Source organism: Marmota flaviventris, chromosome 14 (genome assembly GCF_047511675.1).
Source record: "Marmota flaviventris isolate mMarFla1 chromosome 14, mMarFla1.hap1, whole genome shotgun sequence".
In the NCBI taxonomy this organism is placed as follows: domain Eukaryota; kingdom Metazoa; phylum Chordata; class Mammalia; order Rodentia; family Sciuridae; genus Marmota; species Marmota flaviventris.
Window position 1 is genome coordinate 51,472,501 of NC_092511.1, and position 23,091 is coordinate 51,495,591.

At 33.1% G+C, this 23,091-nt stretch overlaps 1 protein-coding gene across 3 annotated transcripts in view; it reads left to right on the top strand.

Moving 5' to 3' along the window:
- Positions 1-23,091, top strand: part of Ehbp1 (EH domain binding protein 1) — a 312,420-nt gene that overhangs the window by 238,558 nt on the left and 50,771 nt on the right. For 2 of the 3 annotated variants that reach the window (XM_071601621.1, XM_027934467.2), the window contains exons 15-16: positions 10,021-10,168; positions 21,307-21,431. In XM_071601621.1, coding sequence (XP_071457722.1) covers positions 10,021-10,168; positions 21,307-21,431 — 273 coding nt within the window. The remainder of the gene's footprint in view (positions 1-10,020; positions 10,169-21,306; positions 21,432-23,091) is intronic. The other variant, XM_071601622.1, reaches the window with a different exon arrangement.

The following is a 23,091-nucleotide window of genomic DNA, read 5'->3' on the forward strand; positions in this document are numbered from 1 at the left end:
TGAATAAGAAACGAAGTAGGAGATTTTATTTATACACACACACACACACATATGTATCTGTAGGTATGCACACATACAGAGGAAACAGAATAGGTGAATTTGGGTTCTAATATGTTTTTCTAGTTAAAAAAAACAAAGCAGTAATATTTTATTTTAATATGACATGTGGATGTCATACTTTTGAAAGGTTAGGTCTTATTTATCTGAATGGAACCACAGGACAGTTTTGCAGAATACTTTAGCACAAATACCTATGGTTTACTTTGACGTTACATTTTTTTGTTGGTTTCTTTACTTTAAATACTTGAACTGTTAGACCTTTTACTTTTTTGCTGAGAAAGATGTATTTGTACCAGATTAGAAAAGCTAAACTGTTTCTTTACATTGAATAATCAGCCTGTCATGACAAATCTATCTCCTTCTGCATGAGTAGGTGCCAGTCTGACTGGCTTCTTTTAGGCTCACACTGGGTTTTAAGCTAGATCCATGTGCATGACTGGCAGTGCATTTGTTGGGCCAGATCTAAGGAGCCAGAGAGCGTTCAGCTCCTTTTTGCCTACAAAAGAGCAGCCAGACAACCAGCAAGAGGCCTTGGATGTAACACAAGGTGATACTTACTTAGTCAGCCATTCTTCTTTTTTCCTTATAATTTTTTTAAACTAAGAAGTTATCAGTTTCACAAAGAAAAAAGGAATTAAATTATCAAAGGGTCCTCTTTTTGGAGGCCCTAACTATTAGTTCTGCTAATGCAATTTGAAGTTTTCAAAAACACAAAATAATTGCTTTTCTAATCCTAAAATAATTATTTTTAGAGAAATATAGTAGCTACTAGGAATTCTTAAATATTAGTTAAATGAATGAAAGAAAATGATTACCTATTGAGAATATAAAACCTTCTGTCCCAGATTGCTTCCAGATACTTTAAAGGAAAATCTCATTTAACAACATTAATTTGATCATACTTTTATGTTAAGAATTTTTTATTTGTATAGCATGATACAACATTCAGCAAAACAAATATACAATTAGAAATAATATTTGCTCTATCTTGAAACAAGAAGATGTATTTAAAAACCTAGAGTATAATATATTCAATTTCATGAATTGAATACTAATGAAATATAAATTTTTGAAATGCATGTCCATTTTTTCTGAATTAGTCCTTTTTCTGTCTTCAGCTATTAAGAACTAGATTTCAAACTTCATGTTCTGTTTACTGTTTTGCCTATGTGTTTTAAACAAATCCAAAACTTAGTAGTTACTACAAAATAAATGTAATCCCCAGGGTTGATCAAAGATTTAATCTGACCAGATGGGGCAAACTTGAGAAAGATTTTGACTTTCCACTCTGTTTTGCAACAAGAAAGGCTGATTTTTCTTTCTTTCTTTCTTTCTTTGTTAGAGAAGCAGAGATCAGGCCATCCCCAGAGAAATGAGCAGGTGTGGCCATTTATAAGCATGTCTGCTTATATTACAAACCAGCATAAGAAAAGTTTGAAATGGTTTGAAAAGATCTGCTAAACAGTTTTAATGTTTCATCGTAAATCCTGTTTATTCAGTCAAGAACTGATCAACTTGGCAGTAAAATTTCTACTAGTTAGCTAAACCTTTAAAAAAATCTTGTAATTTTATTTTCTATTTTATTCTATCTTCTGTAGTAAATGAATAGGTGGACTTTGGTAATCCTTGCCTCTGGACAAGCACAGAATTTCTCCCCCCCCCCTTTTCTTTCTTTCTTCTTTAATTTTTTTATTCCTTCTGAATACCTAATAACAGAGCCTTGCGTCCTATCTAATGATGAAAGGGTGACACTCAAGGTTTTTTTCCTTAATTCTCAAAATTAAGGAATTTCAAGTTAATTTTGAGAACAGATTCCCATAAAATATTAGCAATACTAAATAAAACTGTCATTTAAGAAACTCAGATAGGTTAAAATTTATTTAGTCCTAATTAATTCAAGACCAGTTAATACTGTATGGATCTCTGGAGATAACACAAGTAGACACAGTATATCATGTTATTGAAGGAGGTAAAGGATATGGAATTTTGAGATTCTTGGTGGAAATAAGAATGTTTTGTTCTGTTCTAATCACAATTTTACAAAGGATAAGGATGTGAAACTACATTATTTGAAATACTTTTAAAGTTTTCTTAAGGCTTACTTCATGAAAACGTGTAGTCATATGTTTCTTAAATAGAAAGACTTCTCAACCTATATTTTTCAACTGACTGAATGAAAATATCTAACATTATGAAAGACACTCTTAGGTGGGTAATGATCTCAGCAGCTACACTGACAGTTTCTCATGTTCTAATTCTCCTTCACAAATCCATGGCATCATTTTTGGGCTAAAGTAATGTCAATCGGTGACATTTGCGGCAAGTATAAAAAGGACCCCCCATGGCAGCCATTTTTATTTGATTCTTAAGATCCAAAGGCTGCTGAAAGAACAATTGAATAAAGTTGAGGATTGGAGAAGCTTGATTTTCTTGTTCTCTGTGAAACGAAACTCCAGTCTTTTTCTTCCCATTCCCCTTAAAAGCAAAAGTCTGCTAGGGGGTTGTAGCTGTGTCAAAGCCGCTGGGATGCCACTGCTGATCACTTTAATTACTACGACTAAGGAGGATAAAATTAAAAGTAGCACCATTGAAGCAGTGGAAGAAAGCTTGCCTAGATGTCGGTGAAGTGTGAAATATAAAAATTGCATACCAATACATTTTTATGGAAAGGAAACAAGGAATTACATTACTTATTCTTGAAGAGTTTGTCCTTAAATTGTCAAGTTTTACTAGTGCATCTATCTATAGCAGATTGCATACCATTTCAGAATGATAAGGAAAACCGAAACTTGAAGACATACTATGAAAGGGCTAAATATTGTTTTTTAGTTTATGGCCAAAGTGGTAAGTGCTGATCTATCTTCTGTATTTGAATATTTTAAATCTGACATATTGAAATATGGGCTCTTTCTGCACCATAGTAGGACTTTTGCCTTACCTGAAGATGGTAGCAAAGAGAACATCAAAGCTTAAAAGTCTACATCACTTTTCTACAGGCTTATAATTTAAGGTTGGGAAATCTGTGTTTTAAATGAATATAAACATTCATTTTCTTCTCTCCTATTCAGTAGCACAAAGAGGACTTTTAAGTCATTTGCATAACCCAAGTATACATAAAGAACTGAGATTTTTAAAAATTAGATAACAGTAGGAAAGACCTCAGAAAAAATGCTGTGAACACTAGTTAAGTGATAGAAAAGACCAATTCTTTAAAACCAAGCAAATACTACTGAATTTATTTCTTACTATCAAATGAGGGATAGTAGCTATCTCCAAATTGTAAGGAGTAAACAAGAGAACACATGCACACATGTGAAAACATGCAGAACTAATTATTTTTCTCAAAAATGTGTTATAACTTGTAAAAGACAGTCGTGGGAAGGGAGACTGCCCAAAAATACAGCCTCTATCATATCCTCCAAAGAGTACATCCATCTGAGAAAAGCTAAATTCTCCACTATAACTAAGTCTAACTCTAAATAATAATGTATAGTAAAGGAGAAATGCCATCAGAGCTGTTCTTAGAAACAGAAAATCTACTTCAGTTTAAGTTTAGAAAGATATAAAGGTTTCCTATGTGCTGAATTTTTCAAGTATACCATTTATTTTAATGACAGCAGTCTTCTAAATTGCCTTTCCTCCGCACACCAGTGAAAAGATTCCCTTTTTTTTCATCAGTCCTAATAAACAGATGATTTTATAGCAATGAGCCCCTGTCTCCTTTTGAATGTAAAATGGTCAGAGCAGATAGCTAAAATACATTTCTATACTTATAGGTTTAGGCAAACCATCATTGTCAGAAATATTACCTACAATACTTGAGCTATTTGTAATGAATACTATAACAAAATAATAAAGTAATAATTGTCCATGTTCTCTGGTCATGTTCTACTTGGACATGAACAATATGAGTCTTTTTATTTAAAAAACCAAAAAAGCATAGATTTTGTTGCTATCCCTTAAATATTACTGCACAAACTGACTTTTAACGGAAGATACATGTTAAAATTTAAGTAAAATAGTTTTACTTAGGATGAATCTGGAGACCAACTAGAAATTAATACCATCAGTTAAACTAAAATTGCATAATCGATTACTATAATTACAAGTTTTCCTTCATGACTTTTAACAATTAACTTTTATTTTTGCAATGGGTTCTTTGTCTTAAGGGAAGCGAAAGAGTGAGAAAACAAACAATGCAGATATGCCATCCTGCTGAAGAGCTCTAGGCCCAAGCAAAATTGTCTCTGTAGTGTTAGGACATTAGTAGAAAAGTAAATTAAGGCAATCTGATAGGGAACTAGAATTCTGTCAATCAGGCTCAAGATTTTGTGCTGTGTCCATAAACTTTGTTTACTGTAGGGTTTTATGAGTTGTAACCTGCCCTTGCAGTCTGTTAATGAGGCTAAATCTTGCTACTTGAGAATTGAATTACAGCACACCTCTGGGCTAATGGTTATAAACAGAAAGTCCCATTAGGGTTGCATTCTGATTTGTTCATTTGCATTTTTTCTATTGTGTAGAGAACAATGATGGGTAAATAAGTACAAACAAACAATTTACATGGAAATTGATAAAGTGTCCTAATTAGTATTTAGAGTTGGTTTTATTAATGATTGCCTGCTTTAAATTGCACTCTTGGTAAGCTCTCAGAAACATTTGCAGATGGGAGTACGGCAGGAGGGAAGGAGAGGTGGTAGCTTGACAGAAAAAAATTAGATTCCCATTTCATATTCAGAAAGGTAGGGTCATTTATTTCATTTTAAGGCCACTTCATCTTAGTTTGAATCACCAAATTCCAGCTCTATAAGAAGTTATTATTCACACAGTGAAATTCACTTAAAACCTAGTTGCCTGAGGCATATTAAATAATGGTTTTTATTAGTGCTCTTAACTTTTCTTAAGTTTGAAAGATGAAAGTTTAGTAAAAGCTCAATTTTCCTCAGTTGGTCATGTAATTTGATACTTTGGGGATCAAATAGTTTGGTGGTTATGAACAAGGGCTATGGAGTCAAACAGACATAGGCTAAACTCCTGGCTGTGACATCAGTTCTAGCTGTGTGACCTTGGGACTTAAAACCCAAGTGTTCTCATTGGTAAAAAATAGGTTTTTGACAATTAAATGAGATTGTGCATATTAAGCACTTCACACATAAAAGCTCAGGGAATATCAGCAACCATCACTAAAAATCAACATTATCAGGTCCATATTCCCTTTCTTCCTAGAATATTTTCCAAGTTTAGAAATGTTGATAGAGAACAACAGCTCTTTTTTTTTTTTTCCCCCTGCAGTGCTGGAAATTGAACCCAGGGCTTCACTCCCACTAGGCACTAGGCAAGCTTCTATTACTGAGCTACATTCCCAGCCAAAGTATTTTTGTATATTACTTTTGCATCTTCACTCTCACTCTACCTACTGTAAACTATACTCAGCCTACAAATAAGTTTGTGCTTTCAAATACTGAGAAAACTTTCTCTGAATGTTAGACCTCTCTTTTTCCTTTATCACAGTCCATATTCAGAAAGTCTACCATCTCATCTCTTTTCTTCCTTCCAAGACTCTTATATTGTTAGTTTTTATTACAAGAGTAGTAGTATATTTGTATTGAAGAAAGTTAGAAAACAAAAACAATTTCAGGAAAGAAAATAAAAGTATCACATTTTGATCTTCAGAAATCTCCACCATGAAAACTTTTGTGTATACCCTTCAACTCTTTTTCTTGCATGTATATTATGTGTATTTATTTTGCCAAAATGAGGTTATTACTCTGTAAACTTTTTTTAATCATTTTGCTTTCTCTTTTCTTCATACTATGGTCATGTTCAGATTTCTAGTTGCCTAAACAATATCATCTATAGATGGTTTCTCCAAACCAGTATCTAATATGTAGCATCTGGTTGTTAAGTCCATTTTGGAAGTCATGATGATAGTTGGTAGTTGGTTAGTTGTTTATTGTTGTGTCTGTGTTTTTTCTAACTCATTTGTTAAAGTGACTAGATCAATTGTCCCAAATATCCTACCTTTTGAATTTGGTTGTTTTCTTGCTTATATATTGTGTATATAATCAACTAGAAATTCTAAAAACTTAGTGGATTCACTTTAAACATTTTTGGGTAGAATATTATAGGTAGTGTGCATTTCTTATGCTTCACATCAAAAAACATATAATGTATAGTTGATTCACTGTTAATAATTCTAAAATCAATCCCTGTATTAGAGGTCTGTAATCTCTACTCTGATTCTGATCTATTTACAAATTGAATTTCCCCCTTGCAACCAAAATTAATCTTTGTGGTATTATTTAAGCATGTGTTCTAATTACTATTGCTATGTCACAGGTGACCCCAGCCATAGAAAAAAAATGTTGTATTATTGTACTTATGGATTTACTTCTGTAGGTCAGGACCCAATAGCATATGCTTTGTTCTGCGTTGTCTGAGGCCTCAGCTGGGAAGACTTGAACTGAGGGTATTTCAAAATAGCTAGAGGCGGAGATCATCTGAAGCCTTTTTGTTGTTGTTGTTGTTGTTATTTTTTTGGTTTGGTTTTGTTTTTTTGTGCTGAGGATTGAATCCAGGGCCTTATGCATACTAAATAAGGCCTCATGCATGCTAAGTAAGGCCTCTGCCACCACTGAGCTACATCCCCGGTTGTGAAGCCTTCTTCATTTTCATGTCTAGTTCTTAGGACAGGATAACCCAAAGTGAAACTTGTCTGGGACTGTTGAATAGAGCCCATACATCTTGAGCTTAAGAGACAGCTGGCTCCCAGAGAATGTACACAATGCAAGAATTTCAAGACAACTAGGTAGATGGGTATGGCCTTTTCTGACCTTGGAATCACCTGCAGCTCTTCCACATTTTATTGATTATATACAAGTCACTAAAGCTAGCCAAAAGAAATTAAAATTTACCTCTTATCGAGGGGATGGCAAGATCATACTTTAGAAGAGTGTGTAGGAGGAGAGATTCTTTCAGGACATCTTTGGAATATATAGTCTGCCACAGCATAATTTGATTATCCAGTTCCCCACCAGACATTTACCTAAAAGATTTTTTTGAGGGGTGGGGGGGGGGGTTGCCAGGGGTTGACTCAGGGGCACTCAACCACTGAGCCACATCCCCAGCCCTATTTTGTTTTTATTTACAGACAGGGTCTCACTGAGTTGCTTAGTGCCTTGCCATTGCTGAGCTGGCTTTGAATTTGTGATCTTCCTGCCTCAGCATCCTGAGCCAAGCCCCTGGGATTATAGGCTGCACCACCAAGCCCAGCTTACCTAAGAGTTTTAATAACAGTTGACAACATTGCCATAATCATTTATTATGATTTGAAAAGTGATTTTTAGATAATTTTTTCAATAGCTGCCTCAAGTGATAACAAAAAGCATTTTTATATCCTTCTAATTTTTTAATATCCTATTGGACTCAAACTTTTCATTGATTCAATTCAATATAATCATTGTTCTTTTTAATACTGAAATCATTCCATTTAGTCCACTGAGAACTTCAGAGCTCATTCCTGGGTCCACTTGACAGCTCCATTAATCTACCATCATTAATTTTGACAACCCTCTTGATTTCTAGATGATCTCAAAATTTGTAAAACAATCTCCTATATTTGAGTCTATCCATTTGGTTTCTACCCCTCCCTAATGATATTGTTTACCAGGTATAATTGCCCTTTTTAAATTTTCAGACATTAATCTCTAACATTTGTTGCAGTTGATTACTCTCTTTTTCTTGAAAACCTGCTTTTATTCTCCTGATACAGTGTTCTATTTCTTTGTTTCTGCCCTTTTCCTCTTATCCAAGTATAATTGTTGCCATATTTTACTCAGTGGTCCTCCTTTTTCCCTGTGGTACCTCTTCAGGTGCTTCTAAATATTCCTGTAATGTCATCCATCAGCTCTGTAATCCTACTTTGACCCCGCATTCTAGTATCAGTTTTATTCCCCAACTACTTACTAACATCTTTACACAAATGTCTTGCCAGCTCCTCGAACCCAGTCTGTTTTACCCTCCCTTCCTCTCTTTCCATTCTTGTAGTTCCTTTTAGTCTTTCTATTATTAGTTCCATAGTTCTAAGTTGCCCAACCTTAAAACTTTTGAGTCTTTTTTTTTTTCTTCCTCCATATTTAATCTGTTACCAAGAATTGGTACATTTACCAGTTCTGGCTCTAATACATTTCTTACACTTCTTTCTTTTTATTCCCATTGCCACGTCCTCTTCCTGAATCTCATTATAGCTTTCTTAGATTCTAACACAAGCCTTTTAACTAGCGTCTTTCCAGTCCCTCTATACCATCCTATCTTTTGCACTACTGCCAGATTAATCTTTCTCAAACAAACCTCTGGTTGTTCATTCCCCTAGATTAAAAAGAAAAGACATACATATTAAAAACAAAAACAAAAAAACTCAAACCTTTATAAAACACACACACCTTTAGTGATCCCTGCTGCCTTAGAATGAAATTAAAGCACTTTTTCTCCTGAGCTTCACTGCAAGCTCTAAGACTTACACTTTGAGATCTGCTGTAAATCCCTGCTATACCAGGCATCTACAACACTTACCCCGCTTTATTTTTCTTGTCTTAATTTTCTATCACTATTTTTCTTATGCTCAGGAAAATTAGATTGTGTTCTTTCCCCCAAATATATTTTCTTTCTTTTATGTCTTTGTATTGTTCCTGCCTCCTGCACTGATGCCACCTAACCAGCAACTCCCATCTCAAACCATTCTAAATCCTACTCATTCTTTAAGCCCAACTCAAAGACCAATATGTTCTGTTTGCTCCTTAGCCAAAAATGTTCTTTCTTTCTTCTGAACCCTTGCAGCATTTTGGTCATACCTCTTTACTATGGCTATTCTATATTTTCCTCTATATTATAAGATTTTTGAGAGTATAAATAGTAAGTTTCATGCTTGAAATTTTTATAACACCTAGCATGGTAGCAAGGGATGTACTATAGACCAGAAATACAAAAATAAATCAGATATAGCTCCTGCCTTCAAGTAGCTCAATTCTACTGGGAAGAAAGTCTCTCTTCAGAGTTGTGGTATAATTTGATAAGTATTGTTTTAAAAAAGTATTAACACATGCACATACATAGACATACATACACACACACACACACACACACACACACACACACACTACTATAATTACATAGAGAATAGATCACTTTATTCCACCAGTGGGATCCAAAATAGGATAGTCAGGATAAGTTTGATGGGTTTGAACTGAGTCTTGAAGGATGAGTTAGGAGTTAAATAATATGAGAGAAACATAGTCCAGAAAGAGGAAATGACATTCAAAGCCACAGTACATGAAACTACATGATATGAGCAATTTTGTATGAATAGATGTGAGGTTTTGTGGAGGTTAGGAGATGTTAAAGGAAGATAAATTGCAAAGAGGTATTAGGTTATTGTAGTTTTTGTTTTATCATAATAATGCCTTATTTTATATGCTCTCGATTTTATAACGCAAATTGATTATTTGCAATTCATAATAATCCCTTTTTAGAAGGCAGCATCTTAGTTATTTAATGAAAGAAGCAGACAGTGCTCTGTGACTCTATTAGAAAATAACAAGTTAAATTCTGTTCTTAGAAAATAGAGTATTAATTGAAATTTTGTTCTTAGTATTGTAAATTTCTTCTTTAAGCCTAATTCTTTTATTAACAGTTCCTGGCATTTCCTCAGTAATATGTATTGTCAAACAGTCCTTAGTTTGAATTTTTAATGTATATTTTAATAATAATTGGTAAATGTTTTTTAAAAATCTGATTTTAGGATGGCTTTTTAAAATGGTGTGACATCCAACTGATATAGAGCATCCTATTTATAATGTGGGCCAAGCACCATGCTGTAAACCAGTTACTATCATGATGATCAGATTGAAAATGAAATTGCATTTCTGTCAATTACTGAGTTGGCAACTGTTCAATATATCTTAGCAGCAAGATGAAGAGCGACGTCGGCAGCTGAGAGAGAGAGCTCGTCAGCTAATAGCAGAAGCTCGATCTGGAGTGAAGATGTCAGAACTTCCTAGCTATGGTGAAATGGCTGCAGAAAAGTTGAAAGAAAGGTCAAAGGCATCTGGAGGTGAGTTAAAGAATCTTGTATCATATTCTACAGACAACCCAGAAATCTGCAGTGGACCTTTTAGGACTTTTTATTTTTACTTTAAAATATTGCATCAAAAACAAAGTTTCTAAAATATTGATATGTTGCAAAAAACCTACAGGAAATGTAGTAAATCAGAAGATAACTGTTGCTATTTCCAAAACAACCTTTTCACTTTATGGTTTACTACTATTAAAAGAATATTTCTTGAGTTGTGATACTCCATGATACCTCATGAATTGCATAAGAAGTAAGTAAAATGCAATCAAATCCTCAATATCTAGATCATTAAGACTTGTTAGGGGTGAGCTTTGACATAAAAGACTTTAACTTTGTGGGCTGGGGTTGTGGCTCAGCAGTAGAGTGCTCACCTCACACATGTAAGGCCCTGGGTTCGATCCTCAGAACCACATAAAAATAAATAAAATATGTTAAAAGAAAAAAAATCCTCTTTAAAAAATAAAATGCTTTAACTTTGGTTTGATGCTGTGGATTGAACCTAGGGCCCCAAGATTTACACTTAAAACAAGATCTTTTAAAAGTAGTTTTCATAATACTATGGCATTGTAGCCTAGGATGTAAAATTTTTGAATAAATTCCATATCCATTTCCTTTTAGTCTCCTTACTCTGAAAGAGTCTTCCTCAATATTTATAGAGATTATTCTAAGCTTAATTTTGGGACAAGGACTATATAAAGAGAAATTTAATTTTACCTTTCAGAGTCCAATTTGATCATTTTTAATTTGTAAATTTTTACATTTAAGAAACCTATGGGCTTTTTATTTCAAAGGTACATAACCTATTTATCTACCAAAACATGCTAGGTACTTGTCCTGAATTAATCTTAGAATGTTAAGATTACCCTGAAGAGCAGGCAAGTGAGGACTCGAATAAGACCTTAGAGAGCTGAAACAAAGGTAAGCTATTTCTAGGCCAATCATAAGTTTTTTCAAAGTAAACTGGAACTTACTGCTGTTATTTCAAATTGAATCCTTATATTAAAAGCTTACTGTTGTAGAGAATTCTAACTAATGCCTATGGCATCTAGCCTTCCAGTCCATAAATTTGAAAGTTTTCTTCTCCCAAGCACTTGTATATCTGTCCTTGTGGACATCTAAGAACATGGATATCTTGGTTAAATCCTTCGTCTTACATTTTCAACTCCTATTATTCAGGACTGTTATTGTATCTTCTTTTTTTCTTTCTTTCTAGGTAATCACTATACCACTAACTACATCCTGGCCCTATCGTTACAGTTTCTCCACTCTACTAGAGTTTATAATGATGTCAATAACTGCTCTTATAATGCTATAATAATTTGCTTAGATTTATTATCATTATTTTTTTTAGTTTTTTTAGATTTATTATTAATAGCAAGGTATTTCTTTTATCATAAGAATTCCAGATATTCAAAGTAACCGTTAGAAACATTTGCTTTCTTATATCTCTGAATGATGGAAAAATCTCTCATTCTTTATCCTCCAGATACACTATCCTAATGCTGCTGTAAATACCACATTCCTATGTCATCATAAAGCCAGGTATGAGAATAGTAATAGTAGGATGGAGAGGGATCCAATGTCATTTGGCAGTTAACAATGCCAAATGAATATAAACTCTAGGAAGGCTAAGAATTAAAAAATTGTAATTAATAGTGTGGCATAGGTTAGCTATGTAGTTGGTCCTATTTTTATAATACAACCCCAGATGAGGGTATGCCAAGACTAGACTAAGCAAAGAGACTTTGTCAGTGTTATAACCCAAAAAAATCTTCCCTTCAATGAAGAAAGCAATGACCTGAATTTGGCATTATTCAACAGTCAAGGTAAATAAAATAAACAAAGTAAATAAATGAGGATTGGATCAGTAGAGTTCGCAAGGAAGTACAGATTAGAATAGGAACAGTCAGGTGAAATAAAAAGGAGGCAGGATTTGACAGATAATTTATGAGAATATGCTGAAGAGTTAGCTTCCTTATTGCCTAAGGAGTCCAAAGTGACCAAAGTCCATTTCTCCCATAGGACACAGCTTGCCTTGGACATTAGAAACAGCCATGTATCAGATAGTAGTCTTTTTTTTTTCCCCCAGTACATTTCAATAACTGAGGGCCTTGTGCAAAATAAGCAAGTCCTCTACCACTGCGGTATATCCCAGCCCCTTTTTTAAATTTTATTTTGAGATATAGGGTATTGCTAAGTTGCCCAGGCTAGTCTGGAACTCGAACTTCTCTGCCTCCATCTCCAGTGATGGTAGACTTTTTTTTTTTTTTTTTTTAGGTATAGAATTTTTTTTTTTTTTTAATTTTTTATTGTTGGCTGTTCAAAACATTACATAGTTCTTGATATATCATATTTCACAATTTGATTCAAGTGGGTTATGAGACTTTTAATGAGAACTGAGGTTGACTGACCTAAGACAAGTGGAGCAGGTCTATTCCCCAACCTCAGTGGTATGTTTTAGCCTGTATCATTAAATAATATGGATCAGATTATGTCTGCATTGGCCTCAAAGTCTAAGCTAAAGCTATTGAGACTATCAGTACAAGAGAGACCTTTAGGACAAGGGGAAGGGTAAAAGTCCCACCTGAAGTTCAGCCATTCATAATATGTATTTATCTATCGAGCAGTACCAGCCACCGTGTCAGGATTTGTAGGCCATATGGTCTCTGTCCTAACTACTCAACTCTGCCCTTATAGCCTGAAAGCAGCCTTAAACAATATTTTAATGCATGGGCGTGGGCTGTTATTTACCCCCTCAAGGCAGGGGCTGGATTTTGCCTCTGACCTGTAATTTATGCACCTTTACCTAGCAAATTCAGAATTCACTTGGATTCACAAGAATCCGGTTCCTAAGTGAAAATAACCCTAGTCAGTTTAATAAGTCAAGGAAAAGAATAACTAATCTGAATCATTATGTCTGACAAGAATTTTGCTAAGTTATAATGTGAAAGGAAGAAAGAGAAATAATTTGAGACCAGCCTGGGTGAAGTATGAGGGTAGGAAGATTTTAGTACTAGTGGTCTAGAGTGACAAAGAGCAGAGTAGAGTGAAGACCTGACATAATTAGATGGATGCACACCCTGGGAACGTGATCAGCACTCACACCCACTGCTTGAACTCACTTGAAAAAGTTCTCTTTTTTCTATTCTCAAACAGCATGCTGCCAGCCTCAGTGCAAAAAGTTTTGAGTTTTGAGATAAGTTGTCTTTAACTTCATGATGTCCGCAGAAAATACATGCAAGATATTTACAGATGTATAGCCATGTGATCAAGCAACCCACTTACATTCTGTTACAACCAGAAATAGTCTAATTCTTGTGTAAATAACAGAACTGTACTTTTCCTGGATTCTGTACCCTAGCTTTTACTAATCTTTCATTTGACATCCTTCTTGGGCTTATGGAGAATCAGGTATTTGTGATGTACTGCACATGGTTTTTTCAGCATCATTTTGTAGTTATATGCCTATAATGGCCTCATTTGAAAAATTCTCAATCTATGTAACAAACTTTGGGTCCATTTTATTGCATCTTACTTGTAAGGAAAAGGTGTTTGGGGACAAAGTTAAGTGTTTTTATTTTTAGTTGAATGATAATGTGGCCAGAGAATGTGCCCTGAATTTCTGCTTTACGAATTTATCAAGATTTCATCTTGGCCAAATAAATGTTAAATTTTTTTTAATGGTTCATAAATACTTTTGCAAGAAAGGTACCTACCTTGTTTTAAGATTATATTATACTCATATATTGTGTATTATAATGTATATTTGTGTACTATATTTTTTATATATGTGTTCCATAGCTTACAGCTTTAGTTTGAGTTAGGTTAATATAGTTTAAATTTAAACTGACGTTTTTACCTCTCTTTGGCTCAGATATGATAGTGTTGTGGTTTTAAATTTCAAATAAATAAGGCAAATACTTTTTTGTTGTGTCAATGAAAATGTCTGTGTGCCTACATGGTTCTTATCATTTTCAGTTATGGAAAATAGATTTATCTAAATTTGTTGAAATAAAATCTTAAGAGCCTTCACTAATTTTTACTTTCAGCTTTTATCAATAGTGTAATATTTGTATTGTGTTTTCTATCTTTTGTTTGATTTCTTTAGAATTAAAAGTTGTGTTTTTAGCCAAATAGAGTGTTGCACACCTATAATTCCAGCTACTCAGGAGGCTGAGGCAGGAGGATTGTAAGTTGGAGGATGATCTGTGCAACTTTAATGAGACCCTATCTCAAAATAAAATAAAAAGAACTGAGCATGTAGCTCAGTGGTAGAGCTCTTACCTGACTTGCATGAGGCCCTGGGTTCAATGCCAAGTACTATGGGGGAAAAAAGTTGTGAACTTAATGCGGATATTTGCTGAGAATATAAAAATCATAACAATTTTTATCTGAATATGTTTTTTTAATTTTTCTGAATATATTTTAAATGATAACCTCAGTTTCTTTTTTAGCATTGCAGATATTCTTTTCATTTTTGTCACCAAATCATTATTTCATTCAATTTTTCCATAAAGGAAAAGTATACAATTGACCTTATTTCAGTGCTATTAATCACACTTTTGAGATCCATATTTTGCCTATATTGTGTAGTGTATTCTGGAATACATTTTTCACATTTCAATGCATATGTAATATTCTTTTACCTTTTCTTATGCATATATTATATATGATACTTGCAAAACAGCTTTAGCTATAGAATAAATCTCTAGTTTACTTTCTGCCTGGCTCAACTACTGGGTTTGAAATGGTTAGTCATAAAGATGTGTATCTCTGTGTCTGTAGTATGTTTAAACATACACTTGCACATGTACTTTAGTTCTGCTAGAATGCATTTAGAACATTTCTATAGTTGTTAGGAAATTGTAATATTAACTGCTAAAAAATAGTTCAAAGTTGATCGTAAAACTGAAGTTACCAAATGGAAAGAAAGAAGAAATTCATTCTTAAGAATACCTAAACTGTATAAGAGACCAGTTTTTACTCTTGCCCTCCCAAGAAGTAATCCTTTTATCTAAGGTTAGCAATACATATGTAAACTTTGAATTAACTTACTTACTTAGCACTACTGTGAGTGGTAGTGTAGATAGAGGTTTCATTTAACCTGGAAATAAAATGAAATTGCATGTGTTTAACATGCAGGAACTTGGCTCCATGTAAGTGGATAATGAAAGGAGGCACAATTTTCTACATATTCCTGGAACCTGAAAGTACACATATCCAAACTTAACTATTTCTTTTCATAGCAATGCTAACATTCTAATCACTCAGGCTGAAAATTGTGATGTCTGTTCAACATCCCTTCTCTACAATCCAGTATTTAGATGATTTTCAAATCATGTCATATCTACTCCCAATTCTTTTATTCTAGGTTTAACTCTCCATACTGCTTGCCTGAAGTTATAACAGTTTCCAGCCTGGATTTCCTGCCTCTAGCCTTTTTGTTCTCCAGTCCACACATAGGTCAGCAATGTTACATGAAGGGTAATGTCACATGAATAGTTTACTCCCCCTGAACAATTTTTAAACCACTTTTTTCTCTCACTGAAGAAAGCATATGAGGGCTGAGGTTGTGGCTCAAAGAAAGAGTGCTTGCCTACCATGTGTGAGGCACTGGGTTTGAGCCTCAACACCACATGAAAATAAAATAAAGGTATTGTGTCCACCTACAACTTAAAAAAAAAAAAAGTGTTAAAAAATGTTTTTAAAAAATGGGTCCCATCCCTATTTAAAAAAAAATGAAGAAAAAGAAGGCGGTGCATGAGAATATAAGCAAGAATGATATAGGAAAAATATTAAAAACAACTTCTAATTTATAAAAGGCACTCCAGTGATTACATTACTATTAATAAATTATACATATTTCACAAATGGTTACGATGAGAAACTTTGTTTGAAAGCTACTTAATCTTCTAAAGCACAGTGCTGATCATGTTAGAACACCAGTGTATCTACCAAATAAAATTTAAACTTCCCATTCAGCCCTTCTGGGCTCTCTACAATTTTACCTCCTATTATTTCCCTTTAAGTGTGCTTGAGCCAAATAGACTCTACCCCTTCCTGTTTTCATGCCTGTAATGCTGTCCCTTCAGTTATACCTCTTGAAATTCTATATTTTTCTCAAGATCTAATTTTAATTTAAGAGTTAGTGCTTCTGAGAAATTCCGTAGTGTCACTGGCAAAGAGTTATCTTTTGAATTTGCTCCATACCTTATTGTCACCCCATAACACCCATACTGTGTGGCATTATAATCATTTCATTGTATTCCTTTCAGAACTTGGTATCTCAACATCCAGCATAGTGTTTTGCAAATTGTATATACAGAGCACAGTAGAAGTTTCTTGAATAAGTGATGAATGCATGTTGAATTTCGTACTTTTGCTCTAGATTAATTATGGTTAGTAATCAGTGGAAGCTGATTGACAACAATCAAGTGTAATGTACTACCTAGATCCTGAAAAATTATTAATAGTAAATTGCTTCTGACATAGAGTAATGCTGAAGAAGCATTTTGAACACCATTTTAGCACTCAGGAAATGTTTTTTAATTCATTTGCTAAACTATAAAATTAAAGAATTTTTTAGAACAGTGAGATTGAAGATGCTCACTTTTATGAAAGTGAGCACAACTAATTGTGCTAAGCATAGTTTATCAGAAAAGATACCTAAGCTGATTATACTTATATAACATAGCCAGATATAATGCATTAATTATGTCTTTGAAAGCATTTACCAATGTTTTCATCTCTATGGTTTTTTCCCCTCTGGGAAAATGATTTCTCAATCATTTTTCTTTGTTATTGTCTCTTTCTAAATGGCTTACACATTAGATGGGAAGTCTGCAATAAATGTTAACTATTATTAGCAATATTAATATTCTTAGTAAATATTTATTTGGGAATCCAAAGTCACATATAAAGATGTACATTTCAGAAAGGATTAAAGTTGGGGGATTAAACAAAAACTATGAAATTTTGGAATTTCTCAATTTGAAAAAAAATCTTTGGAATATCTTATTAATAAAAATTACCCAATTTAAAAAATATGATGCAGAGTATTAGGGGAATTCTTCACCTCCCAGGGCTAGACAGCCATTTCTTCAGAAACTCCATTTCCTGTCAACAACAGAATTTAAAGTTAAACTTCTAATATGTAAATCAGATCATTACTATGCCTTTTCAAATGTATAGAATTCAAAATTAACCAATTTTATCATTAGGATTTGGAGAGAAAAGATAAATAGTAGGAACTCATAATGTTAAAAAATGACTTTGTTGGATTGGGATTGTGGCTCAGAGGTAGAGCACTCACCTAGCACATGTAAGTGAGGCACTATATTCCATCCTGAACACCACATATTGTATCCACCTATAACTAAAAAATAAATGTTTTTTAAAAAATGACTTTGTTAATTATGACCTAAAATATTTTAGTAAGGATATAAAACAATAGTGGAAGACTTCCTCATTCATTTGTGCTCAGTTTTGAAAAATAGTTTTTCTCAATTTTTACTCTTCCAAGATGTATTGCCTTCGTTGTTTTTGAACCTTCCATTGTGTAAAGGCACTGTATTCTGGTTTTACCCTTTATTCATATTGCTTCTTTATGACAGTATTCATTAGTACAAAATCAGTCAAATCTTCATAAAATGGCTTAAATATAGCTACAAGTTTATAAGAAATAATGTCTTGATGCATCGATAGCAAATAAATGATTAAAAATGAAATTTAGAAATACTGTTTGATGACTTCTTCATCAGATCAACTTATTTTTGTGTGCTATTATGAGAGATTATGATTAGATTACACTTTAAAATACAAGGACTCAGTGAGCTCAGTGATTCAGAGACAGCATGTGGCAAATTGTCAAAACCTTTGCATCTGCTTTGATGTGATAATTCATGTTTGACTTAAGAATGTAAAATACAAGTGTTAATCCAATAGTGAAAAAGTGACTTAAAACTAATTTCTTAACTTGCTTATCTGTGTGAGACCTCAATTTGAATAACTGTTATTGAAATACTGGTTTTTCTTATTTAGTGTTTTGGACATAAAATATAAATAATAACTAACATTATTGCTACATGTTCCTACAGATGAAAATGATAATATTGAGATAGATACTAACGAGGAGATTCCTGAAGGCTTTGTTGTAGGAGGTGGAGATGAACTTACTAACTTAGAAAGTGACCTTGATTCGCCCGGTAATTTCAAATTGTTTTGTGTCCTGCTGCATGGCAAAATTTGTGGTTATATTTTTATTATCTCAATAATACTAGGTCCATTTTATAGTTTTATTATGTTTTATATGATAAGTCATTTAGCTAAATCTACCTTCCATTAATTTTACATTATTTTGTTTTAAGTTGAATGTTAAAATAGAAATAACATTAGAATAACAAATTATAGCTTATGTTCTCTTATTACCAAGATTCACTGTTATGTTTTATATGAAACAGTTTATAAGTGTTTGATAACTGATTTTCTTTCCTTCTTAAATATTTTGGTGTGCTGTTATATGATATATATGGAATAATCCAAATGTAAATCTAAAACATAGATCAGATTTTTCTGACAATTGCGAATTGATAGTTCTTGTTATAATATTGTTTTGAAAATGTTATGCTTACTTTAAATGTTTAAATATATTACTAATTAATTACTTTATACATACTTAATTGACTACAATACGACACTGAAAACTAATCATGTAGACTACTACTAAATTAATCTCATCAGTAAGTCAGTGGCAATTGATCTTTGTAAGTTCTTGTTTCAAATACAAAAATAAGTTCTAATGGTTTCTAATAGGTTAGTGTTCTATCTGCATTGCCTTTATAAGCCAGCAGCAAGTAACAATCCAAAACTTTGTATACCCAAGGGGTTCCATAAATACTTATTGAATTGAATTCTTATGGCAAAAAAAAAAAAAAAACTCTTTGGTAATATCTTTAGATTTAAAGATGAGGAGACAAAGTCCTTGATAATTATCTTTCCTATAAAAGCTAAAGGGAATGACAGCAGGCATTCTTTTTCCCACCTTTAGCATGCCTCTGCAAAGCTTACCTGCTCCTTCCCCTGTTTAAAATCATGCTATTACTTTTCCAAGAAACATTTGACCAGGATTTTCCTAACTGTAAGGAGCACTTGAGATGATCCAGACCCTTTTGTCAGAAGCTCTTTCATGGCCCAGTATTAAATGATGTTATTGCTAGATAGAGGTCAGTATGTTTATAATTGTGCAAGTCCAAGAGAATTCTGATATTTTAAGGATATTTTTCAAATGTTTAACCCAAAATTAGAATGACCTTTTACTTCTTTGTTAACTACTGTAGAAGTTGGGTAGGTTTGATTGTTGCTTTATGAAAACACTTTTGTTGTTGTTTGCCTATCCTACTATTACAACTACCACCAAAGGCTTTATTAGAAACTAATAATATCCCCGAACTGCTAATGACATCCGTAAGTACAGAATCAAAGCCTTAACAGTCAATGTGTGGAAATGTAAAATTAATGCCAATAAGTAATGCACGTCTTTATTTTACAATAGATTATGAAGATAGGAAAAATTAACCATCTCTTAAATAAAGTGAGGAGAATTTATAGTTTCAGCTATTACAACTTTGTGGGATACTTTTTGCAACCTGGTTAATTTCAATCCTAACAGTCTTGACCCTTGCATTCTCAAAAGGGTCTCTTCCAGCCAGGCACAGTGGCTCATATCTATAATCCCAGCAACTTGAGAGGGTAAGGCAAGAGGATTGCAAGTTCAAGGCCAGCCTTAGCAATTTAATGAGACCCTGTCTCAAAATAAAAAATAAAAAGGACTGGGGATAAAACTCAGTGGTAGAGTACCCTTGGGTTCAATCCCCAATACCAGAGTAGGGCAAAATTCTCTTCCTACTTTATGCCAAAAAAGAAAACACATCTCAATCCTCTTGTTTAGACTTAATTAATATATTGTTTACAGCTCTTAAGCATTCTGATAAGTATTGGCATGTGCTTCCCAGTTGAGATCTGTGGTTTATTTTATGGCAATAAGAAATAGGAATGCAACCTAGAATCTGGAAGCGTGTAGAGTATATTATGATTTTTATCCTTGCTTTTTTCCCCAAAATTCTTTTCTTAACTTGTATATAAAAGTCATAGTGTTTTAATAATAAATTGCTTAATCTTTATCTTGATTTGACCATAGTTCATCAGATATTGTTTAAAAAAGAAGCCTGGTAATATAAACTTGCCAATTTGCATGAAAGTATGATAATAGCATTTATTAAGAGTATTATAATTAGAAAAGTTATTAATCTGTATGAAAAATATCACTCATCAAATGGTCGACATTTCTTTTACAACCATTTTATTAAAGAATTGTTTTGTGTGACTTTGTCAGAATAGAAATATTTGTGTTTCTACTGAACTATTTCATTATTAAAGATTAATGTAATTATCAATAATAATTTGAAATTGCTTAAGCTTCTATCTATATTTAATACATTCCAGAAATGACAATATTTGTTATATTTCTGCCATCTAAGTAGAAGGTATTTTTAAGCATATTCCCTGTGTTAATGCTGGGTACGTATGTACACACTTAAATATTATATTCTAACAGTGTGTATGTGACTGGGATCATGTTAAAAACTTATTTTAATATGATATTATATGTATACATGTAACATATTTTAAAGAAATAGTAAAATCATATAATTTAAAATCAAATGTATCTCTTCTTTGAAATATCTAGTTTGTTATTTTTATTGTATATAATCTATACAGTTACTTATATATGTATCACATATACCTTAAGTTTTCAGGTAAGAATAGCTATTAAACTGTAGTATAACTTAGGTATCCTTAGATATGTTGACTATATTCCTTAAGGGAAATGATTCGTGAGAGTGAAGTGTGTATGTGTGTGTGTATACACACACACACACACACACTCACACACAGAGGTCTGCATGTGTCTAGTGTGATGTGTTACCTTGCACCCCTAATGTCCTTTTTCTTTTTTTTTTTTTAAATACAGTAATGTTTTTATGCTGTCACCTAAAGTTGGTAGCCTGCACATCTAAATACATCTCATTTGTTATTCATGATCTTTTTATATTTAACAGAACAAAATAGTAAGTTGGTGGACTTGAAGCTGAAGAAGCTCCTAGAAGCTCAACCACAGGTGGCAAATTCATTCTCCAATGCTGCCCAGAAAGCTGGAACTGAGAGCTCAGAACAAGAAATTAAGGTAATCTTACTTATTTAATATTTGGCTTAATATCCATATATTCTGGTTTCTACTGATACCTTATAATCCTAAAAACAATTTCTTATCAAATTGTTCTCATTAAGTTATAAAAATTTTTACTAACTAGCCAATAAATTGAACATCAATATGATAATCAGTGCTTTTATACTGTTTTTCAGAGAAACTCCTTCTTTTAATTGCTATTTCCAGTAAAAGTAGAGAGTACATAGAAACAGTTCTTGAGTTCTGTATGTATTCATATTTTGCTAAGAAAAATGTTGCCTAGAAGATTGTAGAATACTTTTCTATCATCTTCAACTTTCCTTCTGTTTAAATGAACTAGAAATTACATTATTTATAAGAATCCATCATACCTGAAGATGCTGACATGTATTGAATGTGTTTAAGATACTTACATGTTTTGTGCCATTTTTGAATCTTACTTAATATTGCATTTTAGCCAAAATGCCACATTATAAGAATATTGTTATTATCTATATTATCCCCATCCACACATTCCCTCCTTTTCCTCACAATGTATCATTAATATTTTTTTCTAGCTTTAGGGCACTTTCAGTCCTGTATAACTTTTCACCCACCTGCGGACTATGGGGATTGCCCTGCTGACTGAAAGGATTTCCTTCCCCTGACACAGAGATGCTTTGAAGTCCCAAAACAATGACTTTCATTGCTTTTCCCCTATATTGTCGGTTTCTATAAATTGGTGATGAAAGTGTGTGGCAGCAACAGAGGACTTTTGGTCTCTGTCTTTGAACAAAAGGAAGCCTGGATCAGGTCTGATTTTTTGCGTTCAATTTAGCTTTCTGCAGTGGATTTAATGCAGAATGAAGCTGGCCTAAGAATAATACAATGGATTGAAAAGGCTAACTGAATTAGTGGGTTTAGAGGAATACATTTGTAAAGTGGCAGAAGTCCCTAGTCATAAAAAGGTTTCTTAAGATGGGATTTACTGGCTAATCACACTGATATTTTAGCATGTTGCCAGGCCTAAAAAAATTTAGCTGTGTTTGTTTATTTTGGTAAAGACTTGAGTTTTACACTATTGGATAGTTACTATAATAACAGTAAAATTCACATTTTTTCTTAAAAAAATCAAAAGGAAATCCAAACTTATTTGTATCCTAACTGCTAGGAAGGCTATTTTAAGGATGATACTACAAGAACTATATCAGATAACTTTTAGAAAAGAAAAGAGAGGTATTTTTCTTCTTATGGTTTAATCATCTACATACATGAAATTGGTTTGCTTTCCAAAAAGCTTATGTAGTAATTTTTAAAGTTGTTCCAAAAAAAAAGGTATGCTTTAAAAAGATTGCCTTTATATGAATCTTTTTACCTAAGATTTTGAAAATGGTATTTATAAAAAACATATAGAGTCCATCTGTTCTCTTGAAGCTTTTCAGCATTGATTTGGGTTTTTATTTTTGTAATAAAATGCAGTTTACACATTTATAAATGAGGCATTCTGTTTGTGGAAAAGGATAAACTGTTACCTTCCCTTGAGGATTCTGTATCCCAGGCCTCCTTGAGGCTAGAGAATAGGCCATTGGAGGGCTCCCTCATTACTGATTGTCTCAATGCAGAGGAAGGGCAAAGTCTTGGTTGCTTTTGATAACCAGTTTCAGCATTCAGCAGGCTT